We start from the raw sequence: 19,010 nt of genomic DNA, 5'->3' as shown, positions 1-19,010 counted from the left end.
CAGGGCTCAGTGTCGGGGGTCTCAGTGGACCCCCTTGATTTTCATGCACACCTGGTCCTGGGTGGCCAGGCTGGCAGCTCTCCTGCCCTAGACGGCCACTTTCCTGTGCCTAGTGCGGAGATCGTGGACGAGGTCCACGATGTCCGCACTAGCCCACGAAGGTGCCCGCCTCTTGCGGTCCAGGGCAAGCTCCCGGGAGCCGCCAGCCTGGTCCCGGCAAGAGGGGGTGGGCTGGGGGGCATCGGGTGGGTGGCTCTGTGCCGTGCCAGGTGCAGGGTCTGCTAGCTGGGTGCTGGCAGGCTTGCACCTGGCACAGGCACCGTAGCCAGCCCGTGCCCCTTTAAGGGGTCCGGGGCCGGGAGGGGGGCATAGAGTTTCCCTGGTGTTGGCCAGAGTGGCCACCAGGGAAACCTGGGGAGGGCTAGCCTCCCACTAGTTCGAACTAAAGGGCTACACAGCCCTTAGTTCGAACTAGCTAGTTCGAACTAGGCGTTAGTCCTCGTAAAATGAGGTTTACCTAGTTCGAACTAAGCGCTCCGCTAGTTCGATTCAAATTCGAACTAGCGGAGCGCTAGTGTAGCACCTATTAAAGTTAGTTCGAACTAACGTCCGTTAGTTCGAACTAACTTTGTAGTGTAGACATACCCTCAGCCTCTCCTCATAGGTCATATGCTTCACCCCCTAATCATTTTGGTTGCCCTCCGCTGGACCCTCTCCAATGCATCCACATCCTTTTTGTAGTGGGGGGGCCCAGAACTGGACACAATACTCTAGATATGGCCTCACCAGAGCCAAATAAAGGGGAATAATGACATCTCTGGATCTGCTGGCAATGCTCCTCTTAATGCAAGCTAATATGCCATTAGCCTTCTTGGCTACAAGGGCACACTGTTGACTCATATGCAGCTTCTCATCCACTGTAACCCCCAGGTCCTTTTCTGCAGAATTACTACTTAGCTGGTTGGTCCCCAGCCTGTAACAATGCTTGGGATTCTTCTGTCACAGTCCTCCAATTTGTCTAAGTCACTCTGGACCCTGTGTCTGTCCTCAAGCGTATCTACCTCTCCCCCAAGCTTAGTGTCATCTGAAAACTTGGGGGGAGGGAGAGAGAGAGAGAGAGAGAGAGAAAAGATAAAAGATTAAAAAAAGAAGGATAAAGATTAGCCGAGGGGGAACGACACATGCTCCCGCTTATCAACTATTAACAGCAGGGAGCTAATTATAGCCTTCAGCTGCCTCACTGGCCAAGCAGCTTCTTCTATCTCCTCAGCACGACACCTTTTAAGAAGTGTCAATAATGTAATGAGTCCATGCCTACTTCAGACAGGCATAGTTCCTATATATGCTGCCTAGGCGAGTCACACTCACCTCAGAAATATGACCACTGCTGCAGCCTATCAGCCAGAGCCAAAAAGGATCAGAAGCTGCAGCTCTGGATGATACTCTTTGAAAAGGCACTGCAGCCTTAAGAGAAAGCTCAGTCTACTCACTCTGCAGGAGATCTTGAGACAGAGGTGCCTGTTAGTCCCATTAAAAGACGGGGCAGGAAGCCTTCCCCCTCTAGGTCATTGCCTCCTACTCTGTCCCCCAGTGGGACCAGCGGAGATGTGCCAAGCACCTCTACAACTGCGGTACCAGCACCCACAATAGGCACAGTGACTGTGACCCCCAGAACAGAAGTTGGGCCAGCACGCTCGCTGTTGGTGCTGGAAAAACCGCACCACCACACATCGGCATCACCGCCAACAGCGCTTATAAGCACAATGGTGAGAAGGAGCAGGGAGCCACCTAGCAAGCAGTCCCGTAAGACTCTGGCACTGCCCGATGATAGGCCATCACCCTCACAAGGCTCTCGTGCCTCAGGATGCTGTCAAAGGGGAGGCCATCTGAGTGCCTGCACCATACTGACCTACCACCAGTAACCCAATTTACCAATATGGGAGACCAATGATGTATCTTTATGCTTCTTTCCCCCTTCGAGGGAGCCTTCCCTGGTGCCCAGTTCCCCCCATTTATGCAGAGGCTATGCCAGGTCTCCATCACCGCACAAGGGGCTTCATTATTATTTCTCTTCACAACACTCCCCCAACTGCATCTCAACAGTACTATCACTACAATGACAGACCATACCATACACCTTGGTATCCCAAATGGTACTACCCCCCTCCCCACACTACCCTTCCCGTTGAGCTCCATGGGAGCAGCGTGGGCACCCCGTAGATGTCGCGCCATAGAACTGGCAACTTCTTCAAAAGGGCTCCCTCCAGCCTCACCGTCTCACTCTATTCCCACCATGTTTGACTCTGAGGAGGAGAAAAGTCAGATCCTGGGGGATAACATTGATATGCAGGTGCCTCATCACTCTCCAGGCAACAATTCATCCTTGGCCCCAAAGGATGTTGTAATTCCAGAGGACAGGCATGTCTCCGATGATTTTAAAAATTCCAAGAACTTTCAAAAGGGTGGCCACCTCTCAGAAGGTCCAGCTCCAAGAATTACAGGAGAAGCAACATTGCCTTTTAAAAAACATACACCCAGCTGTCGAGGGGTGAATAGCATTGCCATCTGACGAAGTGATTATTTTGGTGTCTGATGACATCTGGCAGACACCAGCTTCCATCCAACCAACCTGCAAAAAGGTGGATCACAAATACTTTGTTCTCACTAAGGGTCTAGAATTTCTTTTCTCTCATCCACAACTGAACTTCCTGTCTGTGGACACAGCTAATTAACGCTCTAAAGCCCCTCAGATAAAGGGCACACTTAATGATAAAGAGCACAAGAAAGTAGACCTGTATGGCAAAAAGATCTACTCTTCAGCCACATTACAGATTTACAAAGCAAACTATTCGGTCTTGCTAGCGAACCACGATTTTGATAATTACTTCAAGCTGGCTGAGCTGATTTAACACCTGCCAGACTCCAAAAGGGCAGTGATTCAAGAGGGCCACACTACTGCAAACACAGCCTTATTATCCAACATTGATGTGGCAGACACAGCCGCTAGAGCCACAGCCATGGCTGTAGTCATGAGGAGAGCCTCCTGGTTACATGCTGCTGGGGTGCCTTGAGAGCTTCACGCTAGAGTTCAGGATCTCCTGTTTGACAAGTCAAAACTTTTTGTGGCAGATACAGATGAGATCCATCATAACAGTAAGGACTCCTAAACAACCCTTTGCACATTAGGCATGGGCATCACTCCATATCGTTGTAGATGCTACTTCCCTTACAACAAGAACAGAGACAGATTCTAGAGCCATCACCAGCATAAACCTTATGACCATCCCAGACAGAGATGTCTGACCATCCCAGACAGAGATCCCAGACTGTCCACCTCGGTCATGTTCCTCGGGTTCACAGCAATTTTGAAGCCTTGGTTGGGGGTCTGCCTGATCCCCCCTATCATCCAGTACCAACAAGCCAGAATCCTATATTCGACCACATGCCACCCTTTCTACATAGTATCTATGAACCCAGTCACTACTGTTCACACCTGTCTCCAAATATTGGGCCACATGGCTGCCATGACATATGCTGTCCAGTTTACACATCTCCATTTTCACGTCCCGCAACACTGGCTGACCTCAGTTTACAAGCCATCTCGTCACCTACTCCACGAGTCAATTACCATTCCAGGTCATATGCTCAGTTGCTAACCATTCTAGGGGTACATCCATCTCCTCCCAATGCATCTCCAAACTGATACCATCTTGTATCATCCACTGTCATGATCTTCGTAATAACCCCTTGACAACTCCACCTAGAGCACATTCCACCCGTGCCATGGCAACAACTACTGCTTTCTTGAGCAGTGTCCCTTTGAGCGACATCTATCAGGCAGCCATCTGGCCATCTGAACATAACTTCACCAGACAATATGCCATCATGCCTCAACTAGCAGGAGATACAGCAGTGGCTACAGCAGTCTTATCTTCCGCCGTTCGGCAGTAACTCCGATTACCACCATCCATAGTGGACACTGCTTTGTAGTCACCAGCAGTGGAGCACCCACAGGGACATCACTCAAAGAAGAAAAGGAAGTTACTCACTTTGTGCAGTAATCACTGTTCTTCGAGGTGTGTGTACCCATGGTGCTTCACAATCCTCTTTTCCTCCCCACTGCCTGAAGTTACGTATACTCAGGCACAATCAAGGAACTGAAGGGGAGGGGTTGGGCAGCTGTCAAATTGCCAGTGGTGCAAGATGCCTCCTGCACATGCATGGCCCGACAGTAAACTGCTAGAGAAAAGGCTCTAAACTGTGGTTCTGGGGATGACCTGTCACCAATAGTGGAGCACCCATGGGGATACACACCTCAAAGAACAGTTGTTCCTGCAGGAAGTGAGTAACTTCCTTTTTCTGTCATCTCTTACTTTTGTCTTATTTTTTTCCTACTGTGTAAAATATACAGTCAGGGAGTAACTTTTCCTCATCTAAAATTTAGATACAGGCTCAGCCCAAACTGTGGCAATGTTCCAGTGACCACCTGCAGTTCACCAGTCCTAAGTGATTTATGCAGCAATGGCTGCAGCTCAGATGGCCCCCCAAAAGTCAACAGGAAAAAAGTCCTAATAACAGCATCTCTTCAGTCACTGATTCTACGTACATGATGGATAGAAATAAACTATTTAAAAAAAACCAGATCAGACTTTTTTATTTAAATCTGATTTGATTTGTTAAAATCATTAATACAATACTACATTTCTAATTTAAAAATAAGTTACAATTAAATTTCATCATAAACATGCTACACATACACTTAGGCTACGTCTACACTGGCCCCTTTTCCGGAAGGGGCATGTAAATTTCATGAGTCGTCGTAGGGAAATCCGCGGGGGATTTAAATATCCCCCGCGGCATTTAAATAAAAATGTCCGCCGCTTTTTTCCGGCTTTTAAAAAAGCCGGAAAAGAGCGTCTACACTGGCCCCGATCCTCCGGAAAAGCGCCCTTTTCCGGAGGCTCTTATTCCTACTTGAAGTAGGAATAAGACCCTCCGGAAAAGGGCGCTTTTTCCGGAGGATCGGGGCCAGTGTAGACGCTCTTTTCCGGCTTTTTTAAAAGCCGGAAAAAAGCGGCGGACATTTTTATTTAAATGCCGCGGGGGATATTTAAATCCCCCGCGGATTTCCCTACGACGACTCATGAAATTTACATGCCCCTTCCGGAAAAGGGGCCAGTGTAGACGAGCCCTTAGTCTCATAAAAATGAATTGTTGACTCTAGTCTTTCCAGCCTAATTACCAGCTTTTGCTTCTTGAAATTCTGGGCTTTCAATTTCTGTTTCTGAGCAGACTAAAGTAACATGGTCAAAGAAGGAAACAAACTGTATAGGATTGGGTTTTTTTCTGTGCTTATGTGATGATGGGCCTTGGTTAGGCACAGTAGAGGAGTTATTTAAGACATTGTCTTAAATACAAAGAGACAATGTATAGGAAAGGATAGAGGCAGCTTAGAAAAGAACAATGGAGTGAATCGGAAAGAAAAAGGGGAGACATTATTCAGCACACACAGAATTTCCTGTTAGGGTTGCCAAGTGTCTGGTTTTGAACCGGACAGTCCAGTATTTGAGCTTTCTGTTCGGGAAACAAATTGAGAAAAAATAAATGAGAAAATGTAAATGTCTGGTATTTTCTAAATAAGATGTAATGTCTATTGTGGTGTAATGTCAAGCGTGTCCAGTATTTTTGTTGAAACCATCTAGCAACCATATTTCCTGTATTCCCATATACTTCTGCCACAGAAAATCTATTTTGGCTTCTGGGCTTGAAAGACCCTATCTGGGAATATTTTGAAGAAATGTGTTCCTTGGGTATAAAAGGAAAACATGTCAGCTGTGTCTAGACTGGCCAGTTTTTCCAGAAAATCAGCCACTTTTCCGGAAAAACTTGCCAGCTGTCTACACTGGCTGCTTGAATTTCCGCAAAAGCACTGACTTCCTAGTGTAAGAAATCAGTGCTTTTTGCGGAAATACTATGCTGCTCCCGTTCGGGCAAAAGTCCCTTTTGCGCAAAACTTTTGCGCAAAAGGGTCAGTGTAGACAGCTGAGATTTGTTTTCTGCAAAAAAGCCCCGATCGCGAAAATGGCGATCGGGGCTTTTTTGCGGAAAAGTGTGTTTAGATTGGCCACGGACGCTTTTCCGCAAAAAGTGCTTTTGCGGAAAAGCATCCGTGCCAATCTAAACGCTCTGTTCCGACAATGCTTTTAATAGAAAACTTTTCCGTTAAAAGCATTTCCGGAAAATCATGGCAGTCTAGATGTAGCCGTCAAGTGTAAGCAGTGCAAGAAGATGATGCAGGGACTAGTTGCAAGAATCAAACATCATAAGAGAGCTAGTTGTACAAGTTTTACAGACACCGTATATTTAGTATTCTGAAGACTTGGCTGTTAGAATTAATAAAATTTGAAAATAATAATAAAAACAAGACAGCCATTATCTGCAACTCAGGAAACACGAGAGGAGGGAATAGGAGTCCCCAGAGGAGGCATGCGCCCGGACATCCTTCCCCTGCGGGAGGGAGGAGGTAGAAGTTCCCTGAGAAGGTGCAAGCGGACTTCCCTCCCCTGCGGTGGGGGAGGGAGGAGGAGTCCTGGGAGGAGGCGCGTGCCAGGGACTCCCTGTTTCCTGCCCCCACCAACACTGTTCCCTGCCCCAGCACCTGCTGGCACCCTGTTCCCACCCCAGCACCCTGTCCCGGATGATGAAACACGGGTTTCATAAGATGATGAGTAGTTGCGCAGTGTGGCAAATAAACAAAATTAGATTTAAGTTTTAGTGTTTTGTTTAAGTCTTTTTTTAGTGTTTAAGTGAATAATTTACAGACTGTATTAGTGTTGAAGTGTATAATTTTTGTGTTTAAGTGAATAAAGTGCTGTATTAAGTGTTTTAAGTTACTGTATTAATAGTTTAAGTGAGTAATAGTTTAAGTGATTAGCCAGTGCTGCACACTACTGTATATAGTATCCTCTGCTTTCTGTATTCAAAGGCTTCGCAACAATAATGGTGAGTACTGTACTGTACATTTATTCTTTCATTCTATGACTAAATTTATGTATTATAGTATGTACAATAAAAAGGGTAAAAAAGGGTTAAAAAACTTAAACATTACAGTATACTGTATACAGTATGTACAATCCAAAGGGTTAAAAACACTTTATATACAAAAGCGGCAAGGAGTCCTGTGGCACCTTATAGAATACACTAACCAAAGTGTTGGAGCATAAACTTTCGTGGGCAAAGACCCACTTTGTCAGATGCATGTAGTGGAAATTTCCAGAGGCAGGTATAAATATTCAGGACAGAATCAGGCTAGAGATGATAAGGTGGATCCAGTCAGGGAGGATGAGGCCCACTTCTAGTAGCTGGAGGTGTGAATACCAAGAGAGGAGAAGCTGCTTTTGTAGTTAGCTAGCCATTCACAGTCTTTGTTTAATCCTGAGTTGATTGTGTTAAACTTGAAGATGAACTGTAGCTCAGCAGTTTCTCTTTGAAGGATGGTCCTTGTGACGGGGCAGCCCCGCTTGCGGCGGAGAGCCCCGTCCCTACCACATTGTACAGCGGGAGGCCGTGCGCTGCCCGCCGCGTTCAGCGGCAGCGCGGAGCGCGTCGGCCTTAGGCGCCCCGGGTGACGTCATCCGGGCGCCCCGGAGACCAGGCCCCCATCGCCCCGGCAACGGGAGTACGCCCCGGCGCGAGGGGCGGGACCGCCGCAGGACGCCGGGGCCGCGACCCCAGTGCCAACTTTAAAATGGCCCCGCAGCACTAAGGAAGGGGGGAGAGCGAGGGAGCCGAGCGGAGCGCCCCGCCAACGGGAGGAGCGGCCAGCGACCCAGCGGCAGCAGCACTCAGCCCGGTGAGCGGTTGGACCAGAGAGCGGGGTGTCAAGGAGCACGGGAGCTGGAGGGGAAGGAAGCAGCCCAGGGCAGAGTCAGGAGCGACTGGTGGGCTGACGAGTTAAGGGATCGCACCCCGTCAGCCGGGTTCGGGTCTACTGGACCAGAACCCTTAGGGCCCTGGGCTGGGGCCCGTGAGAGTGGGCGGGCCTGGGCCCCCCTTCCCCTCCCGCCTTGTTAGGGAGTGGGAAAATGAAGATAAATGCACGCATAGGAGAAACTGTGGACCGCGGGACTCTAGGACAGTAGTGAGCCCTCGGGACTAACGCCGCAGGGCGGCGTGGGGGCGTCACAGTCCTGAAGTTTTTTTGCTGCAGGATGGCTACATGATAGTCCGGCATATCCGATAATCCAGCACCACCTAGGTCCCAAAGGTTCTGGATTATCAGAAGTCTACTGTAATGGTAATGGACAGGTAAAAGGTTTATTAAAAGTAACTGCATTGTGCTAACAGAAGATTGCCATCCTTCTGTACTGAAGCAATGAATGACTCAACTACAGTGACAAAGGTAATCAACATGCTCATCACTGTGAAGGCTACTATATCTGGAGCAATATCAAACCGCAAGATCTTCTTTTTCTTAGAATTATATTTTACTTGTGGAGTGATGCACTAAAGGGAACATATAACAATGAAAGCTACTGACTTTTTGTGTTAGCTCTAACTGAACAGCTGTCATGTTAACTGTATGGAAAAAATGCAAATTGTAAATTTTTAGATAAACCTTTAGCACTGTAGGAATTCACTGAACACTGACATACTGACTAAACTGAATGTAAGCTGAATAAAGTTGCCTTTTTATATAAATTGCCTTCTTTCTGTCTTGTTTTTTGTGCATGTCTCATGTTCCCATGTGGTGTGGGGTAAGATTCACCCCCTGACCTCTGTGGACACCCCCAAGATACAGCTTGGCTCTCCCTGTTTTTGATGCCTATGGAGGGTGGATAGGGAATCTGAACAGCAAGCCCTCAGAGACTTTCTGAACCACTCTACACTGAACTCTATGCTGAGGGGATTCTCTCCCTGTCTGCTCTCTGTGCTGTGTCCCTGCTCTCCCCCTGCACTCACACTGAGCGGATGAAAAAAACTTTAAAAAACCCAAAAGTTCTGCAGCATCTTAAAGATTAAAAAAAAAATAGTAATGTTTCATGACCTTTTGTGAACACAATGCACTTCTTCAGATGATTGGAATAAAGGGTCCAGGATACATATAAATAGCACAGAACGGAGAGAAAAGCTGCAGAACTTGGTTTAATTTTTTAATTTACAGTTTTACACCTGTAATCAAGGTTTGAACAAAGACCTGACCTGGATGGGCCACTTTCATTCCACACCCTAATAAAAAGCTAAGCACTGGATACCTACAGGCCACTCTATTAGCTTCATTAGCACAGGCACTCTCCCTGACTATTTTTCCTTCTCTTTCCCTCCCCATCCCCTCTTTCTATTTATGTGTACCCTGGATTCCTTACTCCATTCACCTGAAGAAATGAATGATACCAGCTACATTTTGCGTTAGTCTCTCAGGCGCTGTAAAAAAATTTGTCATTTAAAATTTGTTTTCTGTTACAGGCTAACATGGCTTCCCCCTGAGTCTGAGTAGATGGCGCGAAGAGCAAGGATGAGCCTCCCTCACCGTCCTCCCGAGCGTGCCAAAGGACACGGATATGAATCCCTAGCTGCTAGCACTAGGAATGCGGACGCTGCTGAACTGAAGTGTTTCCATTACAGAACGGATTTACAGTTCAACGGCTCGCAGCGCCCCTGTAGGAGTCCCGCCCCCTGCTCCCTACCGCAAGCGTTCAGTGAGTTTTGAGCATGCGCAGTGAGGGAGACGAGGCCCAGGAACTGAGCGCGATTTGTCTCCAAGCAGTTCCCGTAGCGGATGTTTCTCTCACTCCTCCCCCACTCCTGACGATCTCTAGCTTCCTGTGAGGAGAAAATGGAAAGTGCGGCCCCCGTTACTGGGGTAAGTGGGTCCCCGCCGGGTGCCCAAGCGGGGAAGGCCGCGCTCTCCTCTGCCCAGCTTTGTCCGCAGAGCCGTGCATGCCTGGGGCTTGGCTCCGGGGCACTCGTCCCGTCCGTGGCAGGCAGCTGCGGAGTGGGGCCTTCGTCTCCGCGCTGCGCGGGAGGCCGCCTCTCGGTGGGGGTTGGGCGGGTTCATTCCCATGGCCGTTAGGAAGGGTAAAGGAAAATTCTCCCTCACCCCATGGCTCCAGTTTCCCATCTCCCCACCGAGCATCATCCTCCCACTGGGCACCGGCTGCAAGCGGAGCGTGTATGACGCGCCGCGGGGTCTGCTACAGCCTGGGCCGATCCGTGCAGGCGGGGTTTTTTTTGGGGGGGGGGGGACGCATTAAACTTGTTAACGTTAGGCGTTCGGCCACATTGCGGTTCTCTCTCCTGAAGTAATTCCTGTGATAGAAACGCCTCGCTCGTTCACTTAGTTTAGTGGGTAATCGCCCTTCCCGCATTTCAATGAGCAGGTTAAGAGTGGGGTGTGCTGCTGCTGAGATCTCATGATCAGGAGTTTATTATGCGTTTTCACTTATTTGCAGATTGCCATACATGGGTTTGCATTTGACAAAGTAATATAGCAGGTCCTTGTTCCTGGGAGTTTAGACTTAAGATAGCCAGCAACCATGTGAAGCAGTGGAAGAGCAAAGAGGAATGGCATATTGTAGATACACTGCATACAAACATGTGCATTAGAAATGAAACTGCAATTTTCTAAGTACACTAGTAAGGTCTGTCTTGCAAAATATTAGCTTTTTAAAAATTCTCTTAGTGATTTGGCCAGGCTTTGGAAAGTGTTTTTCCTGGCAGAGTACTTTGGTGAGCTTGTACTATATTAGAATGAGAAATAATTTGAAAACCCAGAACATTTTTCACTTTTAGATAATTTTGTTCAATAAATAGCATTTTTCATTAAATTAATTTGGAGTTGATTTTTGTCTTTTTAAGGCTTTGGAGTTGTGAAGGAAGGAGAAGAAGCATTAAATATCAGGTAAAATATTTTTCCAAACTTTGAGTCACTTGGGAGTAAAATATCAGCTAATTGACTAGTTGATTAACCTCATGAATTTTTATCTGTTACTCAATTATTCTATAGCACCCAGGGATGAGGCTGGCAGCCAGTGTACTCCCACCCCATTCCCGAGGAGCCCCCTGCCACTCTGTGCTTCTGCCTCTGAAGTAGCGGAAGGTACCAGGTGGGAGCTGGTCCACAAAGGGAGTAAGTTTCAAAAACCAGTTCCCCTTGTGGACCAGCTGCCTTACTCAAGTTATTATTGAAGCTTCAGAAATAAACTAAATAGATTTAGATGTTTAAAAATGGAGCCTTATGCATATTCCACAGCAAATGGAAGAGCAAAGCAATCTTTGGAACTCTTTCAGTTCAGCTTGACTGGTCAAAAGAAGAACATATCACTTGTAATACTAGACGCTGTGGGTTATTCCAGAATATCTTCGTTTACTAGAGACATGTCTAGGAGATTTAGATAGTAAAATTATTTGTCGTGTTTGTGTTTTAGGACATCTGTCTTTGAATAGTTGCATGAAGGTTATTGTTATAATCTACAACGTGTTTGTGAGCGAGTGTGTCTGTCTGTCTGTCCAAGAACTCCTCCTGAGCAGTTACAGCTAGGACCACCATATCTGATATGGAATTTCCTCTTATGATAACTTAAAGCAATAGTAAGGGTTTGGTTGGACAGGGTAGGGTATGCCCTCTGGAGTTGCAGCAGCCATTGATAGGTTCTTCTCACCTGTATGCAAGCTGCTAGGAAACCCTTTGTCCCTAATCCCACCCCAGATCAATTATTTGAATTAAGATAAACAACAATTAATTGAGTTAAGGACCTGAGCAATGCTAGGTACATCTTCTAGTTAACTATAAAGGCAGAATGTGTTCCTAATGCACATATTCTAACAGTTACAAAAAAAAATCTTTGCTAAATTTCTGTTTTTCTTTATTTCTTTAAATTTACTTTAAAATTAAAAAAAAGGTGAAAATGCACCATGGCAACGGTCCTCAGAATGCTCAGCGTCAGCTCCAGAGGTCCAGATCTTTCACAGGAAGTGAGGGAGAAGAGCAGCAAACAAACTTACCACAGTCCCCTGCAGCTTCATTTGCTCCTTCTGCAAGTCCTTCTGCACCACAGTCCCCCAGCTACCAAATACAGCAATTTATAATGAGTAGAAGTCCAGTAGCTGGGCAGAATGTGAACATCACACTGCAGAATGTTGGACCAGTAGCATCAGGAAATCAACAAATAACACTTACCCCATTGCCAATATCAAATCCAACGTCACCAAATTTTCAGTTTAGCCCTCAGCAAAGGAGGTTTGAACATGGATCTCCGTCGTATATTCAAGTTACTTCACCATTGCCCCAGCAGGTTCAGTCTCAAAGCCCTACACAACCCAGTCCTGTACCAGTCCAGTCATTACCAAATGTTCGGGCAGGCACTCCAGGCTCTGGCTTAGGTATGTGTAGCCAGAGCCCTACTAGAGGATTTGTTGATGCTAGTGTGCTTGTGCGACAGATCAGTCTGAGCCCTTCAAATGGTGGACACTTCGTATATCAAGAAGGATCTGGAATTGCACAAATTGCTCAAGGAGCTACAGCACAGGTACAACTTCCATCTTCTGGGGCACCTGCAACTATACGAGAACGCAGGCTTTCACAACCTCATTCACAGACTGGTGGCACCATTCATCATCTTGGACCTCAAAGTCCTGTGGCTAGTGGAGCAAATATACAACCTTTGACTAGCCCAGGTCATATTACAACTTCTAACTTGCCACCACAAATCAGTAATATTATTCAAGGGCAACTCATGCAGCAACAGCAGCAAGTGCTTCAAGGACAGCAATTGAACAGACCCATAGGATATGATAGGGCTTCTGGTGGATTAATAACTGGAGTTGGAGGGCCTCCTGCTTTTGGAATGACGTCGCCACCCCCTCCTACAAGCCCTTCACGAGTCAATGTACCGCAGGGCTTGTCTAATCTTCCTCTTACTCCTACAGTAAGTACAGGAGTGAAAAAACAACCTAAAAAATTGGAGGAGATTCCACCTGCTACCCAAGAAACAGCTCACATGAGAAAGCAGTGCTTGGATCATCATCACAAACAGATGGAGATTCTTAGGGAGACTTTTAAGGAATATTTAATTGAACTATTTTTCTTACAACATCTTCAAGGGAATATGATGGACTTCTTAGCTTTTAAGAAGAAACACTGTGTTCCATTACAAGCATATCTTAGGCAAAATGACTTGGACCTTGAGGAGGAAGAAGAGGAGGAACAATCTGAAGTTATCAATGATGAGGTAGGAAATCTACTATTTCATAATTTGGAGTTAAACACTGAATGAAATTGTGGCAATTGGATACCAAAGTATGAGATGCCTTAGAAATAATTTAAATTTTATTTTTGACTAAAGTAATAGAGCAGACTTTTTAATGAAGATTTTCAGAGAATTGTAATTTTGTTAATGTGAAGTTTGGAATAGAAGGCTGATTTGAGCATGCCATTGAAAGCATATATTTTAAGAATAGAGGTAATATAATAGGGAAAGAATTAGGGCTGTGAAGAATAATAGTTATCTTGTCACTGACCAAGTTCATGTCCATATTCAGGTCCCCAGTGCAAATTAGTTAAGTTCTATTCTAAACCTACCAAAGCTTGGAATTGTTGCAGGAAGGATGTTAGCTTATCAAAAATGATTTTGTATCCTAGAGTAATTTTCATTTATAAATTGTCATTATGTAATATCTATATTAGTAGGGCTCGACAAATCAGTGTATCTACTTGCCCATGGAGAGTAGATTTCAGCCAGTCGCCCAGTTCACCGGCGGCGTGCACATGCGCAATGTGGGTCCGGCGCATGCACAGTGCAAGGCTGGCGAGTGGATTTCGCTGTGGTTTGTCGAGCCCTGTATATTTGTTTTTCATGTCATTCTTTTTACTATCTTAACTTGGAACTTGTGTTTGTCCAAAGAATGTATTTGTGCATCAAAAAAACCCCAAAACATGGTGTGTCAGCTTTGAAATGTATGAGAGTCCCCATAGGGGGGCTCTTGTGTGTTTCAAAACAGCAGCGCCACATGGAGCATGGGGGTTAGCTGGGGACTCCCTAGCTAACCCCAGACTCCCTGTGCCATTTCTGCAGAACCCAGAGTCAGCTGGGCTGGGCTCTGTGCAATGCTGCCACTTTGAAATGCTGAGTGGAGCCTGGGATCAGCTGGGTAGTCCCCAGCTGATCCTGGGTTCCATGAAAATGCTGCCCAGGGTCAGCTAAGGAGTCCCCAGCTGACCGCAGGGCTGCATGCAGTGCTGCTGCTTTGAAACACTACTGTAGTGTTTCAAAGGAGTAGCTGCATGGTGCCCAGATATGGGCTGCGTGTGGCGCTGCCACTTTGAAGTATGCCTTCTTCCCCTCCCCTTTGCTGCCTCTATCTGATAGAGGCATCATGGGAAGGGAGGGAATTGACTAGTCCTTAACATCCTTAGTGTACACTATATGTTGTTCAGGTGATATGCAATTTTTCTTGAATGGTTGTATTAATTCTGTCAAGTGGTATCCTCTTTATTCCATTTTTGATGACTTAAGCAAAACCTGTCTTGAGCAGTTTGACAGTTGTGTAACAAGCAATAGTAATGTCATACTTGGCACAATGAGTGAATTGACTTCACTTGAAATGCTTAAATATCCCTTTAAAAAGTATGTATCCAAAACAGAGAAGGATATGTATTTGCCAGTTTGCAAAAAGATTCCATCAGATACTGAACATTTTGAAGAAATTTGTTTCTGTGCATAAGTCATTTAAATTGTAGTAATAATGTCTTTTTTTATTTAAAAGTTTCAGAGAGTAGCCAAGTTAGTTTGTACAGGATAAACTTTAACAACAAATGGTCTGGTAGCACTTTATAGACTAACAAAACATAATACCATCTACATGTTTTGTTAGTCTATAAAGTGCTACCAGACCATTTATTGTTTTATTTAAATCAGCAATGGGTGTCCATAAATTCATTGTTGTTTGAATTTTGTCAAAACGTGTGCCTGTCCTTGTTCTATTTATTTGGCACTAGCTGAAATGGTAAGGTATTTTGAGCTCTTTTGCTCAAATTCAGGGACAGATCTTCAGATGATAAATTGGCATAGGTTGATTGAAGTCACTAAAGCTTTGACAGTGTACACCGGCATAGGATCTGCCTCTCTGTCTTTTGGGTTTCAAGTTTGCTCACTCTGTAGCTCTAAAACACTGTTTAACTTGCACAGATAATTTTATTTATGCTGGAGCTTCAGAGGATAGCTGAATTAGTCTGTTACAGGGAAAAAAACAAATGGTCTGGGAGCACTTTATAGATTAACAAAACATGTAGATGGTATCATGAGCTTTTGTGGGCACAGCCACTTCTTCAGATGACCAGAGTTATGAGTGGGGGGATATGAAACTCTGGTCATCTGAAGAAGTGGGCTGTGCCCACGAAAGCTCATGATACCATCTACAGTAGATGTCCGATAATCCGGCACCTTTGGGACCTAGGTGGTGCTGGATTATCGGATATACCGGAGTATCGGGAGGTACTCTCCCGGGGGGGCTATGATGGGTCTGCTGGGACCCGCACTGTGTCTGGGGAGTGGGCGGGGAATGGTGCGGTGAGGGGCAAACCCTCCGCTGTTTTGCAGGAAGGCGGGGGAAGCCCCGCACTGCCACCGAGAGTTTCCGGGAGGGGAGCGGGCTCCCCACCTTCAAGACTGCAATAGTTATCGACGAGCAGAGGGGTCAGGGGCGGCACTGCGGGATCAACCCGGCAGCACCCAGCTGCTCTACTCCGCCGCTTGTCTGCCGCTTTCCCAAGTCCGCTGCTGCTGCTGCTGAAACTGATGAGCAGCGGACAAGCGGCGGAGTAGAGCAGCTGGGGTGCTGCCGGTTTGGTCCCTCAGTGCCGCCCCTCATCCCTCTGCTCGTCGATAACTACTGCAGTCTCGAGGGTGGGGAGCCCGCTTCCCTCCTGGAAACTCTTGGTGGCGGTGTGGGGCTTCTCCTGCCTTTCTGCAAAATGGTGGAGGTTTGCCCCTCACCACGCCGTTCCCCGCCAGCAGCTCCAATTGTCCGGCTGGGTGGAGCACTTCTGGGTTCCAGTTGGTGCCGGACTACCGGGAGTGCCGGACCACTGGATGCTGGACAATTGGAGTTTTACTGTACATGTATTGTTAGTCTATAAAGTGCTACCAGACCATATGTGATTTATCTAATTCCTCGTGAAAGTTGTAATCATTTTAACTGTGGTGGATTTTGCAAATTGCCAGTAAACTGGTTTGACTGTCCTAACACATTAAGGTAGCTTTTGCAAAACAAGACACCTTTTGAGTATGTTCTTTCTTTGTATTTTTGGTCTTCCTTTCTTTTATTTCCCCCCTCTTTATCACCTTTTGCTAAAGCAGTGCACCTCATCCCTTGCCTGGGAGGGCTGACCACTTGGGAAATTAATGCGGGAGAGAGAATGGTGGCTATGCTCATTGCTTAAATAAATGTTGGGGCTCTCTTGAGTTTAGACTGTCTGTCATGCTAATATTTTGTCTAACAAGGAACTGAGAATTAAATTTAACCCACACTGTTACTTAATCTGGATTTAAGACAGTATTGCAGTGGTGACAGTCTATCTTTCAGGCTGTTCTGCTATTAAAAGTGAAACAGAACTCTTAAAATAGTCTATGTTCCAACCAAACTGCACTGATGGTCATTTAATTATTATCCCCTCTTCAGTGAGGTGCCATCAGTACAGTGTAAAACAGGTGTGTTGATCAGTTTTAAAAACAAAATGATTCTCCCTTTTTTTTTTTCCCAAAATATTTTCTCTCAGGTAAAGATTGTGACAGGAAAGGATGGGCAGACTGGTACTCCTGTTGCTATAGCAACCCAGCTTCCTCCAAATGTTTCTGCTGCTTTTTCATCACAGCAGCAACCGTTTCAGGTACTTTTCAATGGTTCTAAAATGTAGTCTCATCCCAGATTTTTTTTTCTTCATTCAGATTTGGTATTTCCTAGCAGAATTCAAATTTTCCCAAGAGCCCATCCGTTCTCATTTAAAACAAACAAAAATAACTTCAGATCTTGAAACGCATGAATATTTATTGAGTGTCGAGGAAGTTAAATTTTTCTTGTCTCAAAGTCGCTGGCTTATTTCATTAACTTTCAGCTTGAATGTTTTTCACTTTGGTTTGTTTGTCATTTCCCTTATGCATTTGGTTCATTTGTGCCGTCTGCTTAGTAGCAGTTGGATTCCTCTGTCTGTGGCACTGTAACTGTGAATTTCTTTCTCAATTTCTTTTCTTTTTTCTTGGTTGATTAAGGGTTTTTGAACATGCCTGCACAAGATACTAAATTTTCTTTTCTTGCTATAATTTGTATGATGTGTTTTTCCTCCCAAAAACACCCCTTTAAAATGAGTGATCGTAAGTACTACAACTTCTATAAGAACGTACCTCACTTTCACTAGATTTATTATGGACAGGGCTCGACAAATTATAGAAAACCCTACCTGCCAGACAAAAAAGGGACTCGCCACCCCCACCATGCAGGTGCACGCTACCCGGAAAATGGGACGACCAGGATGGCATGTTTGCTTCTGTGATGGGGTGGGGCTGCTCCGCAGCGGCGAGGACGACCCACCCCGCACTTCAACGGCGCCGACCCCCATGCTGCACAGGGAGCGCAGTGTTCTGACAGCAGTCTGCGCCGCTTGTTCCCGTGCGACTGCTCTGCTGAGCGACATGCAGGGGGCCCGAGTCCTGGGACGGGAGCCAGAAGGAGGGGCTGGGCTGCACGCGGGCTTAGGGCAGGGCCAGAATGCGTGGGCATCCCGGACATTGGGGAGAGGTGCCAGCGCAAAAGAGCGCTGCATTCAAAAAGGGATCAGAGGAGAGCGGAAGAGAGGAGGGAGGCAATGAAGAGTAACGGAGGGAGAGAGGAGAACAGAGGAGTGAGCTAGAAGATGTCGGTGGGTGGAGGAGTGAAGGGTGAGAGTGGAGGGGGATGGGAGTCGGAGGAGGTCAGAGAAGGCAGGAGGGAGACGGGGAGTGGAGCAGAGTGAAGGGGCAGAGGATGTGAAAGGAGAAGTGCAGGTAGGAAGCAGTCCAGAGCAGAGACACTAAGGAGCCACATCCTGGGCTGCTTCCTACCTCTGCTTCTCCTTTCTCGTCCTCTGCCCTCATGCTCTGCTCTCTGCTCCACTCCTCATCTCCCTCCTGCCTTCTCTGACCTCCTCCATCTCCCGTTTCCCTTCCCCCTGCGCTCTAACCCTTCACTCCTCTGCCCACCGCCGTCTTCTAGCTCACTCCTCTGTTCTCCCCTCTCCCTCCATTACTTTCCTTTGTCTCCTCTCCCCTCTAACTTCTTCTGCTGCTCTCCTTTTGAATGTGGCGCTCTCTTGCGCCAGTGCCTCTTCCCCTGATGTCAGGGACACACGCGCACTCTGGCCCTGCCCTAAGCCCGCGTGTGGCCCCACCCTTGCTTCAGGCTTCCATCCAGGACTTAGCCCCCCTGCATGGCGCTCAGCTGGGTGGCTGCATGGGAGCAAGCTGCACAGACCACTGTCAGAACGCCGCGCTGACCATGAAGCACGGGGTTCGACACCATTGAAGTGCGGGGTGGGTCGCCTTCGCCACTGCGGGGCGGCTCCACCCCATCACAGCTCGCCAGTTGCCAAAATCTACTCGCTATGGGCGATCTGATTTGTCGAGCCCTGATTATGGATATTAAGCAGAAGATATATAAGTGTTACAGAGGGTCTTCTTTTGGACTGAACTTTGTTTGGGAGTATATTGGAGCATGTATTTTGAGAGGGATGACACCTATAAAGCGAACAAATTATTTGAATCAATGCAGATGCACTTTTAACACCTAGCTTGCTTGTGTGTACGTCACTGCCATTTACTGGGCATTTCAGACCTACTTCAGTGTACTTGGCTATTGCCTTATTGCTCACAAAGGATAAACTCTAAATCTGTGGTTGAAATATTCTCTTTCAATTCAGATGCTATACACCTTTATTTTGATGAAGATATTTAATAGCAAACTGTATTTGATGGGCTTTATAT

The 19,010-nt window shown here is 46.6% G+C and overlaps 1 protein-coding gene across 8 annotated transcripts in view; it reads left to right on the top strand.

Annotated features, from left to right (window-relative positions):
- Positions 1 to 9,722: 9,722 nt before the first annotated feature.
- EP400 (E1A binding protein p400) overlaps positions 9,723 to 19,010 on the top strand; it is a 104,860-nt gene continuing 95,572 nt past the window's right edge. For 5 of the 8 annotated variants that reach the window (XM_075898396.1, XM_075898395.1, XM_075898394.1 and 2 more), the window contains exons 1-4: positions 9,723 to 9,862; positions 10,858 to 10,900; positions 11,901 to 13,229; positions 16,775 to 16,885. In XM_075898396.1, coding sequence (XP_075754511.1) covers positions 11,907 to 13,229; positions 16,775 to 16,885 — 1,434 coding nt within the window. In that variant the 5' untranslated portion in view covers positions 9,723 to 9,862; positions 10,858 to 10,900; positions 11,901 to 11,906. Of the gene's footprint in view, positions 9,863 to 10,857; positions 10,901 to 10,941; positions 11,129 to 11,900; positions 13,230 to 16,774; positions 16,886 to 19,010 lie in introns of those variants that run through there. The other 3 variants (XM_075898398.1, XM_075898397.1, XM_075898392.1) reach the window with 3 other exon arrangements.

This window comes from Pelodiscus sinensis, chromosome 15 (assembly GCF_049634645.1).
Source record: "Pelodiscus sinensis isolate JC-2024 chromosome 15, ASM4963464v1, whole genome shotgun sequence".
Lineage (NCBI taxonomy): Eukaryota > Metazoa > Chordata > Testudines > Trionychidae > Pelodiscus > Pelodiscus sinensis.
The sequence above is the reverse complement of the archived record's forward strand: the minus strand, read 5'-3'. Positions and strand labels throughout refer to the sequence as shown.